The following is a 25,849-nucleotide window of genomic DNA, read 5'->3' on the forward strand; positions in this document are numbered from 1 at the left end:
ATTTATTAAATTAATTTCCTTAAAAAATGATAATTTTAGTTTTTAGTAATAAAATATGACGTTTTGCATGTTTTTTAGTTGTTTTTTATCATATTTATGCAGCATGGTAAATAAATTGCAAGCAAAATGAAAAACAGCGTATACCACTGTGTTGACAGCCGCGCATCAAAACATTTGACATTTGTGGCGGTGTGTCATCGGTGCCGTGTTGTCGTTTTTTTTTCTCCCGCACTGCCGTCGGTAATTTAGTGTTTTTCTCGCGGATTACGCGGATTCGGTAACTGTTTGTGGTGATAGTAAAAGAGCAGCAGTTTTCTTTCACACACAAATTTGAAGCATAACCAAAGCATCGAAAATGGTGGACTACGGAAAAGAGTTCATGCTGTACCTGATGAGCGAAAAGTGTTACGATAATTACTTCATTGAGTTCGACCTGCTCGATGGTGCGTAGTAACAGAGATATCGTGCTGCGGTGTCCATTTAAGGAATGTCCTTACTGACCAACCTTACCCTTTTCCCACAGGTGACTGTTTCCGTGCACTGCTCAGCAAGGGCTTGGGGCTGGGCATAATTGCCGGTTCGGTGTTGGTAAAGGTACCTCAAATTACCAAGATTCTCGGCAACAAATCAGCCCGCGGTATCAGCCTGTTTAGCGTGTGTCTGGATCTGTTCGCGATCACGATTCACATGGCGTACAGCTTCGTGAATGGGTTCCCGTTTAGTGCCTGGGGTGATACCGCGTTCCTGGCCCTGCAGACAGCCATCATCGCTATGATGGTGCTGTTCTTCGGTGGTTCCACGGTGCTGTCGGTGTTGTTTACGTTCGCCTACTCCGGGCTGGTGTACGTGCTGATGGGCGGATTAACACCGCTCAACTATCTGCTGATCGCGCAAGGCTTCAACGTGCCGATACTGCTGCTCGGCAAGCTGTCCCAGGCGTTCACCAACTATCGCAACGGTAGCACCGGTCAGCTATCGGCGGTAACGTGCTTTATGCTGCTGGCCGGTTCTATGGCCCGCATCTTCACGTCCATTCAGGAAACGGGCGACCAAATGATGATCATCACGTACGGTTCGTCGACCTTTGCCAACCTGGTGATCGCGCTGCAGGTGCTGTACTACTGGAACTCGGACAAGCAGAAGAAGGCTACCGCGGCGGGACCGGCTCCGGCAAAGAAACCGAAGGCCAAGAGCAAGAAAACAGACTAGAAACACTACGAAAGCGCTTGCGTTTGCTTTCTTCTTCTTCAATTAAAGTGTGCAAACCGGGCAAACAGACACAGAAGAGCCCGGGCGTGTGTATAGTTTTAAGCTGGAAATAGCTACACAATTCCACACACTAAAAGACTATAAGTAAATGACAAAACGAGGCGTTCGGAGGCTGAGTTTGTAGCAGCTAGTGCAGCCAGGTGTTTGTAGTAAAAATAAATTACCAATAATACTCCCAAGCGTTCCACATTTACCTTTGAGAGCTATCTGCGTTTCTATTCACGGGTTCATTTTTCGGTGGAGAAATGTTCGGCCAGCTTTGCTAGCGCACGGTACCGGTGCGAGATTTCGTTCTTTTTCGTCTTTGGCAGTTCGGCGTACGTTTGGTCGTATCCGGTCGGTAGAAACACGGGATCCCATCCGAAATCTCGTGGACCACGCGGTGCCACTATGTCTCCGTCGGTGCGCCCTTGAAACAGTATCACCTCACCGTCGGGTTGTTCGGTGTAGGCGAACGTACACACGGCTTGGGCGGATTTATCTTCCCATCCGTCGAGCAGCTTATGCAACCCTTCCGGACCCAGCTTGTCAAGGAACCATTTGATGTAAGGACCTACAAAGGGAGTGCACAATAGTCTTTTTAGATCCTTTCTTTTTGTTTCACTAATCTGAAGAGAAGCGTGCAAAGGGATTGCCACACTCACCAGGAAGTCCTTTCAAGGCGTTGAAGCACAGGCAGGTGTCCTCTACCATTACCGGTCCCTGCACTTGGCGGGCCGCTTCGAGGCACTTGCGCCGGCAGATGTCATCGATTTCACCTTGCAGCTCGGACAGATCCAGCTTCACAGCGATAATTTCCCGGGGAAAGCAGGTCCCAAGGATGGCACGTACCTCTTCCAGCTTCTTCGCATTTCCAGTAACGAACGAAATCGGTCTAGCCATTGGTTGTTCGAAATCGGCTACAGGCAATTAAACAACGAGTACAAGCAAAAAAGTGCCAATAAAACAGTATTACAACCGGCTTTACATCTTTATATTTACCCGGCGTGTTGCTGGATGTAAACACGGAACAGTGTTGCCAAACTGGACTGGTTTTGGTTTTCAAACCACGCGAACATTTCCGTGTGTCAGTTAGTCGAGCTGTTTGTCAAACGCAACTGCTTGAAACCTGTTTAAACTGCTCGAAGCCGAGTTGCTTTCGCAAAACTTTTGGCGCAATTTTTGAACCGCTAAAGCATGGACGATTGTTAACGCTTGATCGAATTTCATGATCCACTGTTTTTACTAACTATTTGATGAAATTTCCCACAGCCAAAGCGTCCACCACTGTGCCACACAGTGTAGTCCACTAAGCTCCTTCACTTTACGGAAGAACTTATCACCACCGTTCGGCAGATAACGGGCCACAATAATTGATAGCACGCTGGTGGGGACGATATCGGGCGAATCTCAGCCCCTGGTACAGGGGCGCTGGCAATTGATTGAATCGAACCAGTGCGCTAGGTACCGGCCGTGGATACACGTTCCCCGAAACTCGCCTCGCGGACACGCGTTGATTCGTAGCTTGAAATTGTGAATTTTGTGTGATATCGAGCAAAGTGTGCTGGTTTAATAATTGCAATCGTTAAAAAAAGAGTGTTACGAGTTTACAGCAGAAAAAGGTTACGAATAGAGCGCGTGAAAGGAATTGATTCCTCCCCAGGCGCAAACACACAAGCAAAAACACCTGGTGACGTTGCAGTTTGGTTTCGATGACGAGTACAGGAAGTGTGTGGTGTTGAGAAGCGACAGTACTTCTGTTCGTCACCATGATGGACACCAAAGAGGAGCTGGTAAGTATGGGGCTAGCACCCGACAACATTCCAACCGGTGTTAGTCATCGATAACGCACACGGTCGGTGTCCCAAAGGATAAGCGCGTCAAGTGTTATGCGCGCCACCTCACATCCACGGGTGCGCGGGTGTGCAAGAGTGAGAGAGTGAGTGTGAGAGAGAGAGAGAGGAGTGTGGAATTGATGACGAGTCCGATACATTAGGTCCGGGCGTCTCCACGATACAGACGTCCCTTCAAGGTGTCGATGATGGTTGATAAGTGACTTCAATTTTGATAGTGTTTTACCCCGGCTGGACGGTGCGATATGAGCTCTCGGCCAAGTCTCCCGAAGGTGCATTACACCTATACAGTGCAGATAGCACGAGTACGGACATTACACAGGTGGTGGCGTTGATGATTGCCGTTGAGGGCGTCCGCTAATTATGTTATGAGAACGCAGGCACGCCGAGCATCTTAGATTGTGTCGATGTGGACATGTGGCGTTATCGTGGAGTTCTTATCGAACAGGTTGGAAAGTAGTAGAGGTAGTAGATAGACGCAGGCGTGCCAAAAGGGAGGGAAAGTAATTTGAGAGAAATTTAGGCCCTGTTTTAGCTGGTACTACCAGCGCTAATCTTTTGCCCATTTGATAACGATTAAGACAGAGGGGCTTTGTATACTAAAGGCAGAAGCTCCAGAAGTATCTGGTCCGTGTGGGAAGACGCCTCCGCTTTCGCTTGGAGACAGACAATTTCCATAGACGCGTTGGATAAAGAGTCACTACATCGGTGATGTCGCTTGAAGATCATATGTGAGGATGATGAAGCAATTGAAGCCTACAAACCAAGCGGGTCCTGATAAGCCAAACCCGGATGTTCCCTTTCTATTAAGGGTGATTAGATAAAGGATTTCCCGATTGGCTACTCGGTCGGTCGATTAGTGTCTGGGCTAAGACGGATTGTGATGCGTTCACGCGTCTTCCTTACCCGCTAAGTGTATTTTGATGGAATCTCTCTCTATGTCCTCTGCATCGCTTTCCACAGGGTGAATGGGTCTGGATCCAGCCAAAGCAGAAGCATGAGTTCGAGCTACCGTACGCCGGGCGTGTGCTTCGTACCCACGAGGGCCGCACGCTCGTGGCCAACGACGATGGAGAAGAGTTCTGGATTAAGGACGCTGAGGTGAGAATCCCGGTTTCGGTTCCCATTAAAGTAGAACCCACATTCCTTACTAACTTCTCACAACACCACCACCAGATAATCAAACCGATGCACGTGACGTCACAGAAAACGGTGCACGATATGATAACGCTGGGCGACCTCCAGGAGTACGCCATACTGCGTAATCTCATCGTTCGATACCGGCAGAAACAGATTTATGTAGGTCAATCAGCTCTGTGTTGGGTTGTTGCGTGATTTGTGATCTTCTCATTATCTTCACCTCGCAGACGTATACGGGCAGCATGCTGGTAGCGATCAACCCGTACGAGATACTACCGATCTACACGTACAACGAGATCAATCTGTACCGCGACAAGAAGCTGGGCGAGCTGCCACCGCACATCTTCGCCATCGGGGACAGTGCGTACCAGGAGATGAAGCGGGAGAAGCGCGACCAGTGTATCGTGATCAGTGGCGAATCCGGTGCCGGTAAGACGGAAAGCACCAAACTGATACTGCAGTATCTGGCCGCCACGAGTGGTAAGCATTCGTGGATCGAGCAGCAGATCATCGAATCGAACCCGATTCTGGAGGCGTTCGGGAATGCGAAGACGATGCGCAACGACAACTCGTCCCGGTTCGGGAAGTACATCGATGTGCACTTCACGACCGAGGGTGCAATCGAAGGGGCAAGGATCGAGCAGTACCTGCTGGAGAAGTCACGCATCGTAAGGCAGAACAGGGGTGAGCGGAACTATCACATCTTCTACTCGATGTTGGCCGGCATGACGAAGGAGGAACGCAAACGGCTCGACCTGGAGGACGCACCGAAGGCGTACGCGTATCTGACGAGTGGCCAAACGCTGCTCTGCGAGGGTCGGAACGATGCGAAAGAGTTTGCGGATGTACGGTCCGCGATGAAGGTGCTCGCCTTCGACGATCAGGAGATCCAATCGATTTTGAGCCTGCTGGCGGCCATCTTGCATCTGGGGAATGTGAAGTACAAGGCGACTGTGGTGCAGAACATCGATGCGGTGGAAATTAACGATACGCTGAACGTGGGGCGAGTGGCCGTGCTGCTCGGAGTGTCGAAGGCGCAGCTGCTGAGTGCTTTGACGCGCAAAACGATCGTAGCACACGGGGAGCGCGTTGTGTCGCAGCTGTCCAAGGAGCAGGCCATCGAGGCGCGCGATGCGTTCGTGAAGGCGATCTACGGCAAACTGTTCATCCAGATCGTGGACAAGATCAACAAGGCGATCTACAAACCTTCGAACAAGAGTTCCCGGCTGTCGATCGGTGTGCTGGACATCTTCGGGTTCGAGCAGTTCGAGGTGAACAGCTTCGAGCAGCTGTGCATCAACTATGCGAACGAGAATTTGCAGCAGTTTTTCGTGAAGCATATCTTCAAGGTGAGTAGTCGTGTGCCGGAAATTAGACCGGGAAGCAGACTTGACTTGATTTGCCACTAAACGCTGTATGCTGTCCTGTAGATGGAGCAAGCAGAATATGCCCGCGAAGGCATCAACTGGACGACGATCGATTTCATCGACAACCAGGAAATACTGGACATGATCGGTATGAAGTCGCTCAACCTGATGTCGCTGATCGACGAAGAAACGCGCTTCCCGAAGGGTACCGATCTGACCATGCTGTCCAAGCTGCACACAACGCACGGCACCAAAACGGTGTACGTGAAGCCGAAGTACGATAACGATCCGGCGTTCGGTGTGCAGCACTTTGCGGGCGTAGTGTTTTACCGGGTCGATGGGTTCCTGGAGAAGAATCGCGACTCGTTCAGTGCCGATCTGAAGGAGCTGGTAACGAAAAGCACCAACGACTATCTGGTGGCACTGTTCGGGACGGACGATTCGCTCGATACGACCAAACGGTCGATAACGCTGTCGCTGCAGTTTAGGAACTCGCTCGACTCGCTGATGCGAACGCTTTCCTCGTGCCATCCGTACTTTATCCGCTGCATCAAGCCGAACGATGTGAAGAGACCGAAGGTAAGCGTGGTGTAAGTCGGCAGGTTCGCAACAAAACACAACTCATCCGCTCATTTCGTGTTCGATTTGTAGATCATCGATAAGGCGCTGTGCGTACGGCAGCTACGATACTCCGGCATGATGGAGACGGCCAAGATCAGGCAGGCTGGATATGCGATCCGGCACACGTATCGAGAGTTTGTCGAACGCTATCGCCACCTGGTGCCGGGCATTGGCGCCCCCCACAAGGTGGACTGTGTGCAGGCGGCGAAGGATATCTGCCGGAAGGTGCTGGTCACCGTACCGGACGACTATCAGTTCGGCATGACGAAGGTGTTCCTGAAGGAAAGCCATGACTATCTGCTCGAATCGGAACGATCCCGCGTGTACCTGCACTACGTCGTGCTGATACAGCGTGCCTTCCGTAAGGTGCTGTTCTGGAGGTATCTGCGCCGCTATCGGCAGGCCGCCCTCGTCATACAGAAGCACTGGCGAGCCAGAGGCTACCGGGCGGACTATCTGACGATGCGCAACGGGTACCGGCGCCTGCAGGCGGTGATCAAGTCCCGGGCGCAAACGTACGCCTTCGGACGATTGCGGGAAGCGATCGTACAGCTGCAGGCACAGTGTCGCGGGTATCTGACGCGTCGCAACCTGCAGGACAGGATCACGTACCGTGCGCGCCGTATGAACGAAATCATAGCGATGCAGCGCACGGAAGAGCTGCAGTTCCGCAAGTCGGGTAACGCTCGCTGGCGGGAAGACGCCGAGCACAACTACTGGCTGCGGGTGGACGAGCTGAACCGGGAGATGGCGGCCCAGCAGCCGAGGGAAGCACCGCACAAGCTGATGGCGGTACTACCGCAGCCGACCATCAACGTGGAGGAGGACAACAAGATCGTGGACGACGTGTTCGGGTTTCTGGAAGGTACTACGAGCCCCGAGCCGGTACCGAAACGGAAACCATCGCTAGCCGTAAGCAAAATGCGCCAGTATTTCGAAGAGAAGAGTCGCAACAAAAAGATCATCCCCACCAAACTTCTGTCCCGTCCGGTTAACTATTACGAATCATCTAGGCTGTAAGAACCCGGACACCTCTCGCTCTCGAAACACCTGTTCACTAATACACACTAATACACACAGCTACACACAGTACAACGCTATGCTCTCCGCACTAGGCACTCTCGAAACAGATGGTAGCTGGTAGCCAGCATGGAGGACGGGGCGAATAAAACCAAATCCACACTCGCAGGAAAGGATATTTAGATGATATTTTGTAAATAAAGCAGCACACCTAATCTCCCACCATAGTAACCCCGCTCGAACCATAAGCCTAGGAGTAGTTGTTAGTAGAAGAAGATTACTCAATACTAACAGCATTAGTAGTAGTGTTGGCAAGATGTACATATAGGATTATCGTTCGTTTTACGTATAAAGAACGCCATATCGACTCAGACGCGTCGTCACGTCACTCATTCAAGCGTTAGCAGATAGAAGCAGTAGGCACGTCTTAATGTCGACACAGATGAAGATGGATTTGTTTGGCCTTTCGTTGGCGTTTTGCCAATCAGGCCCGGACTCTTGCGACTCACAGTTGCAGACCGAACGCCACCGACCGACTGTGCGCAGAGATCTAGGGCCGGTGCTAAACTTTGACGGATAGCACCACGATATCAGTTTCTTATCAGGTCTGGTCCTTTTAAGCCATCAGCTTACAGCGACATGACACCCTCTACTACACGCACGTCAAGATATCGTTGCGAGCCGCGTCAGAGCTGCCGTGCCGACTGATTGATCGATCAGCCCTGAAGGACGGTCGCTTGCGAGTTCGGAAGTTCGGAACCCTTTTATGGCCATCGCTTGCTCGACGGCATTCGTTTCCGCGTTCGCAATTTTATTGGACAATTTTGGTCTAAGTTTGGTGGTATTTTTTATCTTAGCCGCGGTCCAATCACAGACACATGTTGTAAATTCTGTAGATAGCATTAATGATAGCATAAGCTCATAAAACACAAACACACAGTACATAGCTCTGATTGTATATACGCACACCAGATTCGCGAATGCTGTTGCTTACTAACAACGATGACACAAACACATCATACAGCTACACGTCCCATAATACCATTATGTACATGATCTAAGGCACAGGTTTCGGGGAAGGCCATGGGTCCCGACCTTGACCCTATCTCATCCAACACTGTACATAAAGTTCTTTTCTTCGATCTAATGGTAATGGACCGTGCCTGGGTGGATCACGCTTACTAATCTCAAAACTCTACTCTACTCCGTTCCCCCTGTTCCACTGTAGGGTGCTGAGCAACCGGAAGGGACAACGCAGCAGCACGCAGCCCAGGAACAAACGGTTTCTTATCGCGAGGATTTATCCGACTACAACTTTTCCAAATTTGCGGCCACCTACTTTGCGAACAATGCGTCTTATCAGTTCAGCAAGCGAAAGCTTAAATCCTCCCTGCTCGATCTGTACAGCACGGCCGATGTCATATCGGCGCAGGTAAGCGTCTGAAGATGCAGCATAGGGATAGGGTGACACTAATTAACGTACGCCCGTATCCAACCGTAGGCCCTCTGGATTACAATACTACGCTTCATGGGCGATATGGCGGATGCCAAGTACGAGGACGAAAGTGACGAGTCGAAGCACAGGCCGGTGATGCAGCGGGTGTCCACGACGTTGGGGAGAAATTTCGCCAAGTCGAAAGACTTTCAGGCGTTTCAGGAGACGCTGTCCGAGCACGATCGCAAGATGATACACCGTACGCTGAAGAAGAAGTCCAAAATTCCGAGTGAACTGAAATCGATCATGGAGAACAATGAGGAGATCACGGACTATCAGGAGTTTTTGAACAGTCGCAGCAATAATCTGGACAAGCTGCACTTCATAATCGGGCACGGTATCCTGAACAAGAATCTGCGGGATGAGATCTTCTGTCAGATTTGTAAGCAGTTGACGAACAATCCGACCGCTACTTCGCACGCTAAGGGTTGGATATTGCTGTCGCTGTGTGTTGGGTGTTTCCCACCGTCGGACCGGTTCGAGAAGTATCTGCGATCGTTCATAAGGGAAGGGCCGGAGCTGTACGCGCCGTACTGTGAACATCGGCTTGATCGTACGCTCAAGAACGGTACCAGAAGGCAGCCTCCTTCGCTGATGGAGCTGCAGGCGACCAAAACGAAAAAGCCGATGAGTGTTAGTGTGATCCTGATGGATGGAAGCAGCAGAACCGTTGAGACGGATTCGGCAACGACGGCGGGGGAGCTGTGTGAGCAGATAGGCGACATGATCATGCTGAAGGATCGGTTCGGGTTCTCCATATTCATCACGATGCAGGACAAGGTACTGTCGCTGCAGAGTGGGCGCGAGTTCCTGATGGACGCCATCTCGAACTGTGAGCAGTACGCGAAAGAGCAAGGACTTAGCGAGCGTGCGGCCGGCTGGAAGGTGTTCTTCCGCAAGGAACTGTTCGCACCGTGGCACGATCCTGCGCTCGATCCGATCGCAACGGGCCTTATTTATGCGCAGATTGTGCGTGGCTTGAATTTGGGCGAGCTGGTTAGCAACTCGGACAAGGATCTGGCGATGTTGGCCGCACTGCAGTACTACGCCGAGTATGGTAGCGAGATGAACGCGAAAACGCTGCAGGAACGATTGAAGGACTTTGTGCCGAGAAGCGTACTGCGGCCGGAGACGGCCCCACGCTGGATGCAGATGATCGAGACGGCGTTCAAGAAGAGCCGCTGCGTGAAGGAGTTCCTGCAGAGAGCGGTGGCCAAGGAGGACATTGTGCTGTTTGCGAAGATTACCTGGGGTATGATGTTTTCGAGGTTTTTCGAAGCTGTCCAGTCCGGTGGTCCATCGCTTGCCTCGCCAAACATTATCATTGCGATCAATTGGTCCGGGTTGTTCTTTGTGGATGAGCAGGAGCAGGTGCTGGTGGAACTGTCGTACCCGGAGGTGGTGCATGTGAGCTGTGAGGAAGATGCGGAAACGGACGTAGGCACCTTGTATCTGGGTACGATTCAGGGTGAAGAATTTAGCTTCAAAACGTTTGACGCACGCGTTGTGTCGGATTTGGTGAGCTTTATTATTGATGAGTTGAAGAAGCGAAGCATCTATGCGGTTGTGGTGCAGTCGTACAAATCGGAAACAACGGACGAGACGGTACTAAGCCTTCTGAAGGGTGATCTAATAGCGCTCCGGCAAGGGTTTACCGGGGAATCGATCATGGCTGAAGAGGCCACCTGGGGATATGGAGAGTGTAATGGGAAGTCTGGGTACTTTCCAACGGAGTCGATCTACATCCTACCGACGATCATGCCGCCGTCTGGCGTTGTGCTGAATTTCTATAAGGTAGTTTAACACCATCGCTTCTTGTGTCAGTCCGTAGAATGTAATTCTACTTCTCATTGCAGAAAGAAAATGCCATTAAGAGCAAGAAGCACGCCGGTCCTATCTACAACACCGTTCAGCGGAAGAAGATGCATACTCTGCAGAGGTTCGCCACCGATCACTTCCGAGCTCCGATCGCGTAAGTGTGGATAGGGTTTGTTCATTTTCTTCTAACTAACTCTCGCTTTCACTGTTCATATAGAAATGTATCTTCTGCAACAAGCATCAATAGTGTGCGCAAGTCTACGGTGGAAGAACTGTGGAAGCATACGAGAGATCCGATGAAGGCACCGCTCTTGGAGCGTCTGCAAACCGATCGTGCTAAATGCGATACGGCTGTGATGATTTTCACTTTCATTTTGAAGGTAGATTACTCAGGTGCTCTCTGCAATAGAATCTACTTAACTCTTTCTGTCTATGGTTACCAATATTCCAGTACATGGGCGATCTTCCGAAAAGCCGCGAACAGATCGATGTCGCTAAGATATTCACCCCAGCAATGAAGGATGATCTACTGCGGGACGAAGTGTACTGTCAGATAATGCGCCAGCTGACGGAAAACAAGATCCAGATCAGTGAGGAACGAGGGTGGGATTTGCTGTGGCTTGCCACCGGCGTGATGCTACCCAGCCAACCGCTGCAGAAGGAATTGTTCACGTTCCTGCGCACCCGCAAACATCCGATCGCTGTGGACTGTTTGCAGCGGCTGCAGAAGACGGTTAAGCTGGGCGCTCGGAAGTATCCCCCGTACATCGTGGAGGTGGAAGCGATACGCTACCGAACGGTGGAGATTTACCACAAGGTGTACTTCCCGGACGATACGGACGAAGCGTTTCAGATAGAGTCGTGCACCAAGACGAAGGATCTGATCCAGACGATCACCCGCCGGTTGGAGCTAAAGTCGGGCGAAGGCTTCAGTCTGTTCATCAAGGTGATGGACAAGGTGCTGTCGGTGCCGGAAGATTACTTCCTGTTCGATTTCATCTTCGAGCTGATGGAGTGGCTGCGCGAAACACATCCGTCCCGCACGAACGATAATCGCATCCAGTGCGAGTACCAGCTGTTCTTCATGAGGAAGCTCTGGATCAACGTAGTGCCGGGGCGGGATCGCAATGCGGACGAGATATTCCACTTCCACCAGGAAGTGCCGAAGCTGCTGCAAGGCTACTATCAACTCACCAAGGAGCAGGTCATCGATTTGGCCGCCTACATGTTCTGGGCACAGTACGAAGTCACGGACCTGCCGCTGTTGGGTAAAAACTTCCACGACTTTTTACCGATGCTGGTGGCGAAGGATGCGGAACGGTTGCAGAAGATCGATCACTGGAAGCGTGATATCATGGCGAAGGTTGATGCGGTTAAGGGCATAAGCGTGAGTGAGGCGAAGCTAGCCTTCCTGAAGCTGATGCAGCAGTTCACGATGTTTGGGTCTACGTTCTTCGTGGTGAAGCAGGCGACCGATCAGAACCTACCGCCGACACTGTTGGTAGCGATCAATCGTACCGGATTCCATCTGATAGAGCCCCACACGAAGGAGATACTGCACAGCTACAGCTACACGGAGCTAAACTTCTGGAGCTCGGGCAATACGTTCTTCCACATCAAGTTCGGCAGCATGATGGGTTCGACGAAGCTGCTGCTGGAAACGAAGCAAGGGTACAAAATGGATGAGCTGCTGGCGTCGTACATACGGCACTTTAAGGCGCAGGCGCTAAGAAACTAAGAGGTACGCGAAGAAATAGGAAGAGAGAGAGAGAGAGAGTCCGAGAGAGACGTGCAAACCGTTTAACGTTAAAGGAATTTGGTTAGTTGATAATAAAGAGATTTGTTTAATAAGTTTCAGAAACGCCTAAATCACTACCAATTCGAATTGGATTTCAAATTGTAATCGTATTGCTTTATTGGACAGGTAATGCAAGGGAACGTGCTTTAGACGTAACCGAGGGCCTTAGCTTCGGCAACAAAAGCGATGATTCCGTTGAGCGTTTCCTCTGCGTTGGGAATGATCTGATCGGCCGGGAGGACGAATCCAGTCGCACCGGTATCACGGAACTCGAAGGTGTATCCAAGACGCGTGCCGTGCACTCCAACGAAGTAGTCTACCGTGCTACCGGAGGTAGTGTCTGTGTTGAGAAAAATGAAAAAGAGTCGATAAAACATTCTGTAACATTCCTTTTCGGAATATCTAGAAAGTCTAAGAGACACTTACACAAAACGGCGGCACTGTTGCCGTAGGTGTAGCGCGTGCCGTAAGTGGCCTGAATGGCGGCAGCAGTGGCAGCGGCAATGCGCTGCAGGTCCGCATCGTTGGATGGGCGTGGAGCACCACTGTATCCGAACGGTGTCAGCAGGTACTGACCGTACGAGTGGAACGAGAACTGGATGTCGATGTTGCTGGCAATGGTGGCATAGTAGTCAGCCATGGCACGCGTTTCCGGCTCCGAAAAAGCCGTCAGTCCGGCGAAGGTGTCCGAGCAGGGTACGGACGAAGCTCCACCGTCTGCAAAAAGTACGAAAGTGCGCATTAGAGCATACCGAGGCATGAAAACTGATGCAGTCGGTCGGACTTACTCATCCACTTGTAGTCGAAGTTGCGGTTCGGGTCAGTACCAACGCAGAGAGCGTTGACCGGTTGACGGGTCTTGCGCCATTGACGATTCTATTCCGAAAAATGAATGGACGTCAGTCAGCAGCGAAGAGATCGAAACGCACCACCTCCCATACTCACGGTAGTCTTGGTGTACGTCAAACCATCGGGGTTAGCAATCATGATGAAGTACCAGTCGTAGTTCTGGGCCAAATCCTGCACTGCCGGGTTGCTGGAGGTAAGCAGCTCGTTCAGCAGCCACGTAGCAGTGGCGGACGAGATCCACTCACGCGCATGAATGTTAGCCTCGATGAAGATACCGGGATTGCCCGCCTTGTGCGATAGCTTGATCGCCTTCAGGTCACGTCCCTCGAACGATTTGCCGTAAACCGAGCCGGTAAGGATGGTCGGGTTCGAGGCCACCACCGAATCCATCCAGGCGTAGATTTCATCGACGGTGTAGTAATCGGTCCAGCCGAAGGTAGCACGCGTGCGGCGCATCGGACGCTCAGCATCGATCACTCTGTAGTGGGTAGCAAATGGAAGAGAGTTCAAAAGGGCACTTGTTCAACGAGCGGGTCCTCGCGATCGTACTTCTGGAAGTCTTCGATCTGCAGGCGTGTCTTCAGTGCCAGCGCAACGGTCAGCTCCTCAAAGTGGGCAAACTTGTGCGGTGGGACGACAATGCTCAGCCGCATGTTGGTCTGGACCGGCGATTCCCAGAAGTTGTAGCCATCGGGGTTCTGTTCCAGCTGTTGCAGGGTACGCAGCTGCAGCTCAGTTTCGATCGACACCTCGTACACGCGGTAGTTGTCGAATCGGGCCTGTTCGGCCGATCCACCGCACGCAATGGCAGCTACCAGTAGAAACGCTAGCTTAAACCACATCTTTCCTATCCGCTATCCTGTTCGCAACGATGAGCCATTGCGTTCGCTTCGGTTTGCTTTTATAGGTGAGCACGCTATCTGGTGCGTGCGGCGCGCTCGGGCTGGAGGCTCGAATTTCGATAATGCCACTCCGACAAAGAAATTAGCCGCCGAATGTCCTGATGCTTTTCAATCAGCTGGATAGGATTAGGGTGACGCAGGTAGCGCGTACGCTGGGATGAATTGCAATAAATTGTGCTGCGAGAGGAGATAGTACTAGAGTACGCTTATTGCCTGTTACTGGAAAGCCCCTGGCGATAAGACAGTTTTAGTAGATTTTGTGATTGTGATAATTGCCATTGAATTGAGCGACATTATAGCTTCAATGGGGTGATATAGATAGTGTAGGCACACTGTGCTACACACCGTTCAACGGTATCGAGGATGTTTTCGTCTAGCGATGAGTTGAACATTCGATTCGTTGGTAAACATAGTCGCTCACAGTCATCAGACTCGTCCATGACATAATGAATGCAAATCTCCCTTGCACGATAAGATAAAGTGGCAACACAGCCCGGTAGATACTATTGTAGAGTTTTCATTTATTATTGTTTACGGTGCGGTAGACGCATTCACATGTAGTTTAGAATCTGAGCCTCATCGATCATGGCGATAAATCCTTCCAGCAGCTCCTCGGCGTTCGGCACAATTTGATCGGCGGGCAGGATGAACCCAAACTCTCCCTGATCCCGCAACTCGTACGTGTAGCTCAGCGGGATACCGGCCACGGCATGGGCCCAATCGACCGAAATACCCGATGCAACATCTAGAAGGGGGAAAACCGAAGAAATGGACTTAGAGGCGTTAAGGGGAAAGGATTTCCTGAGTGATCCTTAGACGTACAAAGCACTTCAGCAGTAGTTCCGACGCGGTACGGCTTGTTGTACAGCTTGTACATATCGACCGAGGCACGCTGTCCGACCTGCAGCAGATCTTGATGGTTGTAAGTGTGAGGCGCATTGTTGTAGCCGAACGGGAACAGGATGTACTGACCGCGGGAGTGAATCGACAGAGCTAGTTTGACGGTAGGCGCAATCGAACGGACGAAGGTAGTGAGATTGACGATTTCAATCTCCGACTCTGGTTCCGGCCCAGCGTAAGTGTCCGAACAGGGCGTCACTGATGTGCCACCGTCTGTAAAGGATACAAAGTTGTAGTCCACTGGTCCACACCGTCTACTTTACATCCACATACTGTTCCATTGGTGGTTAAAGTTCCGGTTAGGATCAGTTCCGTAACACAGCAGATTGTGCTGGCTTCTCGTTTTGCGCCACAAGCGTTCCTGGAGAGGATAAAAAAAAAGATGTCACATTGTGTTCGAGAGGTAGTACCAGCTAATCCATGAACTTACCGTGGTGTGCGTGTACGCAAACCCATCCGGATTGGCCACAGGCACAATGTACCAGTCGTAGTTCTCAGCGATATACCGCACACGAGCATCTTCCGACGTGAGCAGTTCGTTCAGAATCCAAGTCACGGTTGCGGAGGTGATCCATTCACGGGCATGAATGTTGGCATCGATGAAGATACCTTTGTTGCCTTCCTTGTAGGATAGTTTCACGACCTTCATGTCACGCTTTTCGTACGTTTGCCCAATCGTTTGTACGGAGAGTACGGAACCGTACTGAGCGACCATTTCATCGATCCAGGCATAGATTTCTTCCAGCGTATGGTAATCGTCCCAACCGAAACCTTCCGCCATTTTGCGTGTGGGGCGCTCTTTGTTGAGAATTCTGGAAGAATAGGATCAGCGTCAGAAGATCAAAATGCTTCAGTAGAGAGAGAGTGAGGAACTAGTAGAGTTACTGTTGAAGATTGCTTGTAAGGAGGGTGCTCTGGATCTCATGCTTGCGGAAGAGACGCTCCATGTTGGTCAGCTGTCCTGGTGGCACCACAACTTCTACGCTCATGTTCACTCTTGCCGGGTAGTCTAGGAAGGTGTACTGGAAGCGAAGAAAAGGATCGCTTTAATCTATCCGGTCCGTCCTAAAACAGTCCTTTCTCACCCCATTTGGAAGCGATTCCAGGTGTTGAAGCACCTCCAGCTGATCGATCGACCCGATATCGATCTTGTACACTGCATAGTTTTCGTAACTCAGCTTGCCCTGAGCGCAAGCAATCAACGTCAGCGCACTGACAAGCGCCAAAGCGAGGACCCGTTGTACGGTTGCCATCGTTACCTACCGGCAATAAATGACTACTACCGAGCGTGTGGTTTAAGCAATCGTCAAGAAGCTTTGCATTTTTATTGCATCTTATCGAACGGGGACATACAGATATTTGAAGCCGTGTTTATCTCGCTGACGAGCGGAGCTATTTATTCCCCCGGACCCGGGCCATAAAGCGCCAAGCGTCCGATAGCTTGGAGATGTTTTGATTGATTGGACAGCTTGTCCCGCTGATCGGTACGTTGTCAGGAACGCTGGAAGTAGCCCATTGTTTTGGCTTTGGCAAGCATCGCTATCAGCGCATCGAGGGTCTCTTCGGAGTTGGGAATTATCTGGTCCGCGGGCAGTACAAACCCGTACGGGCCGTTATCGCGAAACTCGAAGCACATCGAGAGCGGGGTACGATGATAACCGTGCGCCCAATCGGTTGTAGATCCGGAATCAACATCTGAAAGTAGGGGAGGGAGTAGATCCGTTAGAGCTACCGTCTCTTACCGGTGGATAAATATAGTTCAACGGCGGCTTACACAACACATCAGCAATCGTTCCAAAGGTGTACGGTGTGTTGTAGCGGGTAGAAAATCCGATTGCAGCTGCCTCCGCTATTTCCATCTGATCGAGATAGTTATCCGGATAGTCGGCATCCTGATAACCGTACGGCAGCAGTATGTACTGTCCGTACGAGTGGAACTGAAGATGGAACTCAATCCGGTCGGCGATCGTTTCATAGTACGCGATCATGTTACGTGTCTCGATTTCGGATGCGGGTTCCGGTCCGGCGTAGATATCGTTGCAAGGTACCTGCGATGCTCCACCCTCCATCCAGTGGTACGGGAAGTTACGGTTCAGGTCAACCCCAGCGCACAGGATATTGTGAGGATAGCGATTCTTGCGCCACAGTCGATTGGTAGTCTTGGTGTAATGGAACCCGTCCGGATTAGCTACAGGCAGGATGTACCAATCGTAGCCAGTGGCCAGCTCTTGTACTGCCGGATCGGAGGATGTGAGTAGCTCATTCAGTAGCCAGGTGGCCGTTGCCGAGGTGATCCATTCACGTGCATGAATGTTAGCCTCAAGGAAGATTCCCGGATTGCCGGCCTGCTGGGACAGCTTCACCAACTTCATGTCCCGTCCTTCGTACGTTTGTCCAATACTTTGGACGGTAAGAATGTCGGGATACTGAAGCGCTAACGCGTCGATCCATTCGTAGATGGCCTCAAGTGTTTCGTACTCTTCCCAGCCGAATGTCGTCTCACTGCGGGCGGATTTTTTCGGTGGATTTTCTGCATCAAGAATCGCTTGGAAGTTGTTGGTGGCCAGCTGTGAGCTGAGGTGCGTGCTCTTCAAGAGTTGGAAGTAATGGGCTAGCTTGCGCGGTGGAACTAGCACACTGACATTCATACGCACTTGGGTAGGTGGGTCTAGGAAAATAAACTACACTCCAAATCCATCCGGGTTAGTAAGCTGCCCGGGAAGGTCCCGTGGTACCATACGTACTTACCCCATCGTTCTGTTGCTCTAGCTGCCGCAGTACATCGAGCTGGCCTCTGTCACTAATCGACACCCGAAACAGATGGTAGTTGTCGTAGCGAACGAGCTCGCCCGACCCAACGACCGCACACAGTAGTGCAAGAAGTATGCTACACTGTGATCGCATTTTGGGGACCGTTTGTTTGACAGCCAATGTCCCCAAGGTGCTTCTTTTATATCAACTTCACTTCGCCTCGCCTATTTTTCAGCTGGCTTTCACCATTAAGCAAACCTTCTCACGCCTTATCTCGCATGTTGGGCACCTTATTTAATAAGATACTGCCTATATACATCGGCTGTTTTATGACCTCATGGCGCAACAACAACAACAAAAAAAACCTATCCAAGTTTCTGTCTACTGACAGAAATCACGCCGAAACACATGCTCAACGATCGGACACCCGGTCCAGGAACATATCAGTAAAACCGTTATCAGCCGGTGCATTATTGACACACATTGAATACAACAATCGTACGCACGGCGGAGCAGTAGTAAATCTTGATCCGTAAAATGATTCAGTAGCAATGTGTCAGCACTATTATCAATGGCACCGTAATGTTTATTATTATGATTTATCAATTGCGACCGCTGTTCGCACTTCTCCCTCGCTAATCTAATCTAGGTAAATCGATTACAGTGTAACAATTACGCGTTAAAGTGGCCAAGCTCTTTGCCCTTGCGGACGAACGCGACCAACCCGTCCAACACCTCCATCGCGTTCGGTATGATCTGATCCGGGGGCAGAATGAATCCGTGCTCGCCATTGTCACGGAACTCGAAGGTAGCGGCAACCGGGGTACCGTGCGTACCGTGAGCCCAATCCGGTGAAGATCCTGATGCAATGTCTATGGGGGGAAAGAAGGACCGATCGAAGGATTAGTATGTGTCATGAGAGGTTGCTTAGTGATACATACACAACACATCAGCCGTAGTGCCGAACTCGTAGAGCGTACCGAACCGCTGGGAAATGGCGACAGCGGCCGCCTCACCCATCTCCATCATGTCGTAATAGTTTTCCGAGTACTCCGCATCCCGATGGCCGTACGGGAAGAGGATGTACTGACCGTACGAGTGGAACGACAGGTAGGCGCTCACCTTATCCTTCACGCTCACAAAGTAATTCATGATGTTTTGCGTTTCGATCTCGGAACCTGCCCCCGGTCCGGCGTACGTGTCCGTACAGGGAACAGCCGATGCACCGCCCTCTACCGGGAGAAATAGAAAACAACGCCATAGTATCTCTCTCCACTTATCGCATTCCTCCATATCTTACCCATCCAATGACCAGGGAAGTTACGGTTCATGTCCACACCGTAGCAGAGCACATTGTGCGGATAGCGATTCTTACGCCACAACCGGTTAGTGGTCTTCGTGTAGTTAAGCCCATCAGGATTCGCCACCGGCAGAATGTACCAATCGTAGTTTTCGGCCAACTCGCGTACTTCCGGCGCCGTCGAGGTAAGGAACTCGTTCATCAGCCAAGTGACGGTAGCCGATGTGATCCACTCGCGGGCATGAATGTTTGACTCGATGAAGATACCGGGATTGCCTTCCTTGTACGAAATCTTCACTGCCTTCATGTCACGATCCTCGTACGACTGGCCAATCGTCTCCACGGACACGATCGAAGGAAATTCGGCCACCTTCTCGTCGATCCAGGCGTAGATTTCTTCGAGCGTTTGATACTCTTCCCATCCGAACGCACGGCGCAATCGTTTCGGGCTCTCGGCATCGATGAGCCTAGAGCATCAAAGAAGCAGCACGTTTAAGAAAAAAAATGACTCAAAGGCAAACAAGCACCAAACCACATACTGTTGGAGATTCGGAACCCTCAACCGATTCGTAAGGGCTAGCTGGATGGCAAGCTCATCGAACTCGGCGTACTTGTGCGGTGGCACCACCAAGTTAATCTTCATGTTCGTCTGCACTGGCGACTCCCAGAATAGGTACTGAAAGGACGGAGGACACACAAGCGATAGAATTCACCAACTAAAGGGAGGCACACGCTAGCACACTCACACCATCCGGGAAGCTTTCCAGGTGCTGGAGAGCTTCCAGCTGCGTCTGGTCAGCGATCGCCACTTCATACACGCGGTAGTTATCGTAACGGACTGGCTCGCCACGGAGCAATCCGGCCGCACAGCACAGCAGCAACACAACAGCTTTCGCGATCATTTCTAAGCGCGTGACACACCCAAAAACCGAGTGGAGCGAGTGAATGAAGGTTCCTTTTATAGGAGAGCCGGCCTCTTGCACGCGCGTAGTGGGGGGGGGGAGTGACCGCCGTCTTATCGTAAAGATAAGTTGTGATCAGCATGATTGTAGGATTATACGCTTGTCAATCAATTGTATTTTATAGCGGGGCGTGCCGAGCTTCGGGAAGAGTCAATGAGGTGATACAGTCTAATGTCAAGAGTTGTGTGCGTTTATTGGGAAATCTTCACCGAACCAGATCGAACGGGAAGGCTGTCTGATGGAGGTGTGTCTTAAGCATTACACATAGCACTGGCCGTAGAAGGTAACGTTTTCCATTTTCGGTGTTTCGATCTTGACCTGATAGCCATCGTACACCACGTACAGGGAAACGTTCGGCACGACGAAGACGATCGTGTCGTACACGTAGTAGTACTTGAACGGATAGACATCGACGCTACCGTGCTCCAGGGCGTACATCAGCTCGCTGTCCACGGTGAAGGTGTACTTCGTGCCGGTGGTTTCGTACTGCTTGCCGTAGAGTGGCTGCACAACGACGCTGTGACCGTTCAGTACGAGCTTGAAGGCCTGAGGAAAGAGAGTGGGGTTCGTGTGTTACAGGCGGCTCGAGCGTACGATCATCTACGGTTCAACTTACCACACGGTTCTTCTCCAGCTTCTGCACATAAACGGCCCAGGTGTAGGTAACGGGATGATCCGAGGCGTACAGAATCCATTCATTGTAGACAGGCTTCTTGCTGACGGTGTAATGGTACGGTGCGTACTCGTACACTGGGTTGACTACGCAGCTGTCCACGTAGCCGAACGACTTCATCACCTCAAAGTACCTGCGAAAAGGAGGACGAAAGCTGTATTACACAGTTTCTGAAGAATAGCAGAACGCCCCGCACTTACTTAGTGAACACAGTACTGTCCGGTTGGAACACCCAGACCCAGTCGTAGTACGGCACCTGATCGAAGGCAACCGTTTCGTAGGCCGACTTCACTACCACATCCACGATCGGGTAGGTATAATACATCGGATACTCAACCTCCACCACGAACCGGTTCTCCGGCACAAAGTGGAACTGTTCAACCTCCGGGTAGTAAGCCGGTCCAACGTGCTTCGCCCAGAACCAGAACGGCTTGACAAAGTCCTCGTACACCGGATACACATGCTGATAGTCGACCGTGTACTGGTACTTGCGAACGGTGCTGTACATATCGACACACTCGTACGGAACGGGCACGGAGTACTCCTCGAAGTGGGGCAGCACGCGCGGCACACACTGTTGGTAGAAGTACGTCGGCAAGGTGTGGTACGACGGAACGTAGGTATAGTTCTTCTGCACATCCGACGGTACTCCCGTCCATTCGACCGACACAACCATATCATCCTTCACGCACTTGTGATCGTACGAGTAGCCGTGGAAGTAGGACAGCTTACCGGTCACCAGTTCCGGCACCACATCCTTCACCCAGTCGATGCAGATGTTCATGTTCTTCTCGCCCGGCGTTTGACGCGTTATCTGCATGTTGACCGTCTTGAAGTACGTTCCATATTCGTGCGTGTAGTACACGTTAAAGTCCCAGTGGTTCACGACGACGTCCGTCTTCTTGAAGATGGCCGTGAACTTGACGTACTGCCGATAGTCGGGCGTGGTCCACAGCTTGTGCGTTAACGCTTCGCTGTCCACCTTGAACGTGAACTCGACCTTATCGAACGGGTACACCTTGCACGGGTTCACGTAACCGACCACACCGTAGCTGGTGGGTTTCGGTGGCAGCACGGTGGTGTAGAACCAGGTGAAGTACTTCGCCACAAAGTCAAACACGGTGACGTGCTCCAGCTCGTGGAACAGATCGGACGTGAAGACGTCGTGCAGCGATTTGAAGTATTTGACCGTCGGTGGAACTTCCACATCGAACACGGACAGGTAGAAGTGCAGTCCGGTGTACTTCGAGTGTGCTTCGTACAGGACGACGTCCTTCTTCTTCGGTACCGGGATGGCCGTGACCGTTTCGTAGTGGAAGCATGCCGGGCAGGTTGGCTTCAGATAGTCCACTTCCGTGTCGGGTTTGGCGTATACTTGCGTCTTGACGTGCGACTTGAAACCGACCACGTTGAACACCTCGTTCGCGTGCTTGGTCCACACGAGCTTGAACGAGTTCTGCTGGAAGTTGTAGATCACGTCGAACACCATCGGGACGTGGAAGTCGAACGCCTGCACGCGGCGCGTTCCTTGCCAGGTGACGGCGAACGGATTGTACACCGACACACCGTAGTAGCCGTGCATCCACATGCGGAAGAAGCTGTTAACGGTGAGCGTCACCTCGTTCTGGTTGGTGGTGGACGGTACCACCACGCTGTACTTGAACTGGGACACGAGCGGCATCTTGAGCGCAACCTTCACCGGAACACCATCGTACGTCGGAGTGTACAGCTCGACGTCGGCCACATTCAGCACGGTCGTAAACTGGTACTGCAGCGTCTTCAGGATCGTCAGATAGGTGTACGTGTAGAACTGCTTGATCGTTTCCTCGTTGAAGTACTTCGTGTACACCACCTTACCGTTGGCCATGAACGTAAACTCCACGTGCACCGGGACATTCTCGTAATTCTTCGTGATCGGTTCGTTGACCGTTTTCGGGTCCACATTGAACAGCTTGGGCCAGACGAGCGACAGCGGGTTGTGCACCCCCTCGAACTTGACGTACACCGAGTAGAGATCGTACACGCGATCCATCACGTAAGGCGCGAAGCTAATGTAGAACTGGTTCACCTTGTTGTACTTGACATCCGCGATCATGTTACCGCGAATGATGCTGCCCACCTTCTGCTCCACATCGACGTAATCGTAGAAGAAGGACTTCGTCTCCACGGCCGGATCGTAGTGCACGAACTCGGTGACGACATGCTGCAGGTAGTGGTAGAACTCGGTGCCGAAATAAACGTCCGAGTTGACCAAGCTACGCACGGTGGTCACAAAGTACGAGTAGAGATGAACGTTCGATTCGGTCTTCATGAACGACACCAGCTTCGAGCAGTAGTGCACATCTTCCATCGACACGATCACCTTCACCGCGGCCACACGAAGCTCCACCGGCAGTGTATCATCGATCACGATCGGGAACACAACCTCGAACAGCGTGTCGTGCTCGTGTTCCATAATTTCCATCAGTGCGTAGATCACATGGACCTGCAGATGGCGATCGTACGCCAGCTCCAGCACCGGTTCTCCCTTCACCAACGGCACCAACAGCTCACCGACCGTGCCGAGCTGAATGTTCTTCAAACCATGCAACCAAACCAGCTGCTCCTCGAACGTTTTCGCCTCCTTCAGATGCTTGTAGTACACCTTAATGTACTTCTCGACATCGGTCGAATACTTCTCGTGCTCGAACGTCTTGTAAACCATGGTAGCGAACGAAAGGATGGCGGCGTGCGCCACATCAGGCTTCACATACTCGGGGAAGTTGACAAAGTCTTCAACCGCGTGCAGCAACTCCACGGACGGTACACGCACGTTGACACCGAGCGAGAACAGCATGCCGGACGCGACCGAATCCTTCACCTTGTGGCTCTTTACCATATCCAGCACGAACTGTACGGAGTACTTGGTGCCAACAGACGGCAGCACCTTGTAGAAAATGTCCACCGCCATCAGATCCTTCGGGGTGGTCGACTTGGTCAGCACAGTCCAGAACTGGGCATAGTTCTCCACGGTGAACGGTTTCAGCGCTTCGACGATGCTCGTGATCAGCAGACCGTACTTGGTGTCGCTTTCCTGTTGCGTGATTTGGTTCTCCTGTTGGTGCGAGACAAGATGTGTGGTGTTTTTGGGTGGGGGGGGGGCACTCGAGATGGAAATATCCGGGGGACAGAAAACTTACCTGGAGATACTGGACAGCTTCATACAGCATCGCCTGTACCTTGGGTCCAACGGTAGAGATGTCTACAGTGGGCACGATGGTGGCAATGGTTGGGTAAGTTTCCTCAAAGACCGACTCGGACGTTTCATAGTGCACGTAATGGTATACCTGGAAGGACACAAGAATTCTTGTTGAAAAGAAAGACCCGCATGGTGAAGACTTGCCGAAGTACGTACAGGGAATCCGGAGAACTCGAACGTCTTGGTGGGCGCAACGGTTTCCATGAACACGAACGTCTGCTTGCTCGTGACGAACTGCTTCTGACCCTCAACAGTGAACGGCTGCACGTACTTGGTACTTTCCGAGTGTGCCTTGACCACGCTAACACCTCCGCGGCTATAGGTCAGCTCGTATTCCACCACCGGCAGTACCGTGTTCCAGGTGCTCCAGTTCTGATACACATGGTACGGTTCCACATTGGCGTACACTTCGTACGGTAGGTGAGCGAACGATTCGTAGTCCGGTGTCTTCACCACCTGCACCTTCTGCCCATCGACGGAGTGTACGGCGTACGTAACGTTCACCTTACCGTACACCGATTCTTCCGTCTCGGTAAACACGAACGGTTTGACAAACTTCTTCGTCGGGATCTTGTCGACTGGCAGCTGCAGCATACCGGCAACTCCCTTCTTCAGATTCACGCTCCACAGCACGTCCTGCTTGGTGGTGAAGACTTCCTGCACCAGCCCAAACTTGTCGTACGTCACGTAGAATGGCTGCACGAACGGTTCGGCCTGCTTCGCGTACTGGGTGTAGTTTTCGGCCGTCGGTTCAACCGGGATAGGCAGATGGCCCGTGTACAAGAACACCTTTGGCTTATCGAAGTACACGAACGTACCATTGCCGGAAGGATCTGTGGAGATATCGATTGTGCTTAGGTGTGAGAGGTCCCTTCAGGCAAGTGGGTTAGCGCTGTTGTACGTTACCTGGGCGAACATGCATGTAAGCCTGCACCCGGTACACGGAACCGTACTCCGGCTCGACCACACCGGTCGTCACATCCAGCTCGTACTGGTACACGTACTCCTCCGTGCCAGTGCCCACGAAGACACTCTTCACGACGCTTCCATGGGCCCAGCTTGTAGCCGCCACAAGGGCAAAGGCTGCAAAATGATAAAAGGTTTATCGTCTCGGACACACTTGCCCCCAAACAGGACCCTACTGGAAATCGAACTCACCCAACACTAACCACTTCATACTGTCACGATCCTCGAGAACTTGTCTCCGTTTTTTTTTTCGTAACCTTTCTCGAACGCCACCAAAGGACGCCAACCAGTCAACTGCCTGCGGACACTGTGCGCGGTGCGTCTTTTAAAGGCGTTCACTTATCACGAATCGATGATTCCTTGTTTACCTTTCCCACTGCAATGATGCTCCTTCTGCCGGGCGGGTCATCGGTGCAGGTTTGCATCCGATTGTTTGAACATATAATATAACAACGAGCTGCAGATAAGTCGGAAATGCAGTCGCCAACCCACCATCCACCGGTGATAATTTGTATGCGCATGCAGCAATGTTCGGCGGTGCGTTGTTATGCGGCCGAAAACGATGATCGCGAAGTTGGCAAAAAGTTGAACGACCCGAGAACGTAACATTGTTGCGTGTCGGTGATCGCTGTTTGCGGAACTTTTTTTTTATTTTGAGGGTTTTATTTTTAAGTACTTCCGCAAATTGTTGAATATTAAGCAGCAAGGACTTCGGTTTGCCTTTAGAATGCATTTTGCATAGAACCGTGCTACAGTGCGAAGAACGTCGATCAGCAACGTGATAACGGCTACCTTGTATGCAACATTTCATGCTTACCGTTCGCATGACTTGTACAGTGCGCTGCATAAATGTATGGTTGAAAATAATAGTTTAATAAGTTTGTCTCTGAATATAGCTGGTATAAAAATGAAATATTTTATCGATGGTTTCGTGTCGTGGAGTCGGTG

The 25,849-nt window shown here is 51.4% G+C and overlaps 8 protein-coding genes across 11 annotated transcripts; 2 read left to right on the forward strand and 6 right to left on the reverse strand.

Annotated features, from left to right (window-relative positions):
• The first annotated feature begins 176 nt into the window (after positions 1–176).
• LOC118514683 (mannose-P-dolichol utilization defect 1 protein homolog) lies at positions 177–1,458 on the forward strand. The gene is made up of 2 exons (XM_036061729.1): positions 177–443; positions 524–1,458. The coding sequence occupies exons 1-2, from the start codon at positions 356–358 to the stop codon at positions 1,207–1,209; spliced, it is 774 nt and encodes a 257-aa protein (XP_035917622.1). The 5' UTR covers positions 177–355; the 3' UTR covers positions 1,210–1,458.
• On the reverse strand, positions 1,452–2,404 carry LOC118514684 (inosine triphosphate pyrophosphatase). 2 transcript variants are annotated; one of them, XM_036061731.1, is made up of 3 exons: positions 2,251–2,404; positions 1,914–2,168; positions 1,452–1,822 (listed from the first exon to the last, which is right to left on the reverse strand). In XM_036061731.1, the coding sequence occupies exons 2-3, from the start codon at positions 2,149–2,151 to the stop codon at positions 1,497–1,499; spliced, it is 564 nt and encodes a 187-aa protein (XP_035917624.1). In that variant the 5' UTR covers positions 2,152–2,168; positions 2,251–2,404; the 3' UTR covers positions 1,452–1,496. The 2 variants fall into 2 exon arrangements, with proteins under 2 accessions (XP_035917624.1, XP_035917623.1); XM_036061730.1 differs by having other exon boundaries at positions 1,914–2,267.
• Positions 2,405–2,540: 136 nt separating this feature from the next.
• On the forward strand, positions 2,541–12,419 carry LOC118514675 (unconventional myosin-VIIa-like). Of its 3 annotated transcripts, none has more exons than XM_036061720.1 (11): positions 2,592–3,041; positions 4,065–4,202; positions 4,278–4,400; positions 4,469–5,590; positions 5,672–6,187; positions 6,260–7,175; positions 8,518–8,681; positions 8,751–10,538; positions 10,601–10,716; positions 10,780–10,942; positions 11,014–12,419. In XM_036061720.1, exons 1-11 carry the CDS (start codon positions 3,018–3,020, stop codon positions 12,298–12,300), a joined length of 6,357 nt encoding a protein of 2,118 aa, XP_035917613.1. In that variant the 5' UTR covers positions 2,592–3,017; the 3' UTR covers positions 12,301–12,419. The 3 variants fall into 3 exon arrangements, with proteins under 3 accessions (XP_035917612.1, XP_035917613.1, XP_035917611.1); XM_036061718.1 differs by having other exon boundaries at positions 2,597–3,041; positions 6,260–7,141; positions 8,478–8,681; XM_036061719.1 differs by lacking the exons at positions 8,751–10,538; positions 10,601–10,716; positions 10,780–10,942; positions 11,014–12,419 and having other exon boundaries at positions 2,541–3,041; positions 6,260–7,094; positions 8,478–8,610.
• Positions 12,420–12,431: 12 nt separating this feature from the next.
• Positions 12,432–14,317, reverse strand: LOC118514679 (zinc carboxypeptidase-like). Its single transcript, XM_036061727.1, has 5 exons — positions 13,759–14,317; positions 13,306–13,687; positions 13,149–13,236; positions 12,787–13,077; positions 12,432–12,700 (listed from the first exon to the last, which is right to left on the reverse strand). Exons 1-5 carry the CDS (start codon positions 14,049–14,051, stop codon positions 12,507–12,509), a joined length of 1,248 nt encoding a protein of 415 aa, XP_035917620.1. The 5' UTR covers positions 14,052–14,317; the 3' UTR covers positions 12,432–12,506.
• A 295-nt stretch (positions 14,318–14,612) lies between these two features.
• LOC118514693 (zinc carboxypeptidase-like) lies at positions 14,613–16,329 on the reverse strand. The gene is made up of 6 exons (XM_036061749.1): positions 16,097–16,329; positions 15,897–16,033; positions 15,442–15,823; positions 15,285–15,372; positions 14,934–15,224; positions 14,613–14,856 (listed from the first exon to the last, which is right to left on the reverse strand). The coding sequence occupies exons 1-6, from the start codon at positions 16,262–16,264 to the stop codon at positions 14,663–14,665; spliced, it is 1,260 nt and encodes a 419-aa protein (XP_035917642.1). The 5' UTR covers positions 16,265–16,329; the 3' UTR covers positions 14,613–14,662.
• On the reverse strand, positions 16,301–18,274 carry LOC118514692 (zinc carboxypeptidase-like). Its single transcript, XM_036061748.1, has 3 exons — positions 17,760–18,274; positions 16,786–17,692; positions 16,301–16,706 (listed from the first exon to the last, which is right to left on the reverse strand). The coding sequence occupies exons 1-3, from the start codon at positions 17,913–17,915 to the stop codon at positions 16,504–16,506; spliced, it is 1,266 nt and encodes a 421-aa protein (XP_035917641.1). The 5' UTR covers positions 17,916–18,274; the 3' UTR covers positions 16,301–16,503.
• A 29-nt stretch (positions 18,275–18,303) lies between these two features.
• Positions 18,304–20,004, reverse strand: LOC118514694 (zinc carboxypeptidase-like). The gene is made up of 5 exons (XM_036061750.1): positions 19,809–20,004; positions 19,602–19,738; positions 19,063–19,529; positions 18,704–18,994; positions 18,304–18,634 (listed from the first exon to the last, which is right to left on the reverse strand). The coding sequence occupies exons 1-5, from the start codon at positions 19,962–19,964 to the stop codon at positions 18,435–18,437; spliced, it is 1,251 nt and encodes a 416-aa protein (XP_035917643.1). The 5' UTR covers positions 19,965–20,004; the 3' UTR covers positions 18,304–18,434.
• Positions 20,005–20,193: 189 nt separating this feature from the next.
• On the reverse strand, positions 20,194–25,253 carry LOC118514689 (vitellogenin-5-like). The gene is made up of 7 exons (XM_036061744.1): positions 25,094–25,253; positions 24,842–25,018; positions 24,092–24,768; positions 23,877–24,023; positions 20,898–23,791; positions 20,641–20,830; positions 20,194–20,570 (listed from the first exon to the last, which is right to left on the reverse strand). The coding sequence occupies exons 1-7, from the start codon at positions 25,110–25,112 to the stop codon at positions 20,283–20,285; spliced, it is 4,392 nt and encodes a 1,463-aa protein (XP_035917637.1). The 5' UTR covers positions 25,113–25,253; the 3' UTR covers positions 20,194–20,282.
• Positions 25,254–25,849: the final 596 nt, after the last annotated feature.

Source organism: Anopheles stephensi, chromosome 3 (genome assembly GCF_013141755.1).
Source record: "Anopheles stephensi strain Indian chromosome 3, UCI_ANSTEP_V1.0, whole genome shotgun sequence".
Taxonomy (NCBI): Eukaryota; Metazoa; Arthropoda; class Insecta; order Diptera; family Culicidae; genus Anopheles; species Anopheles stephensi.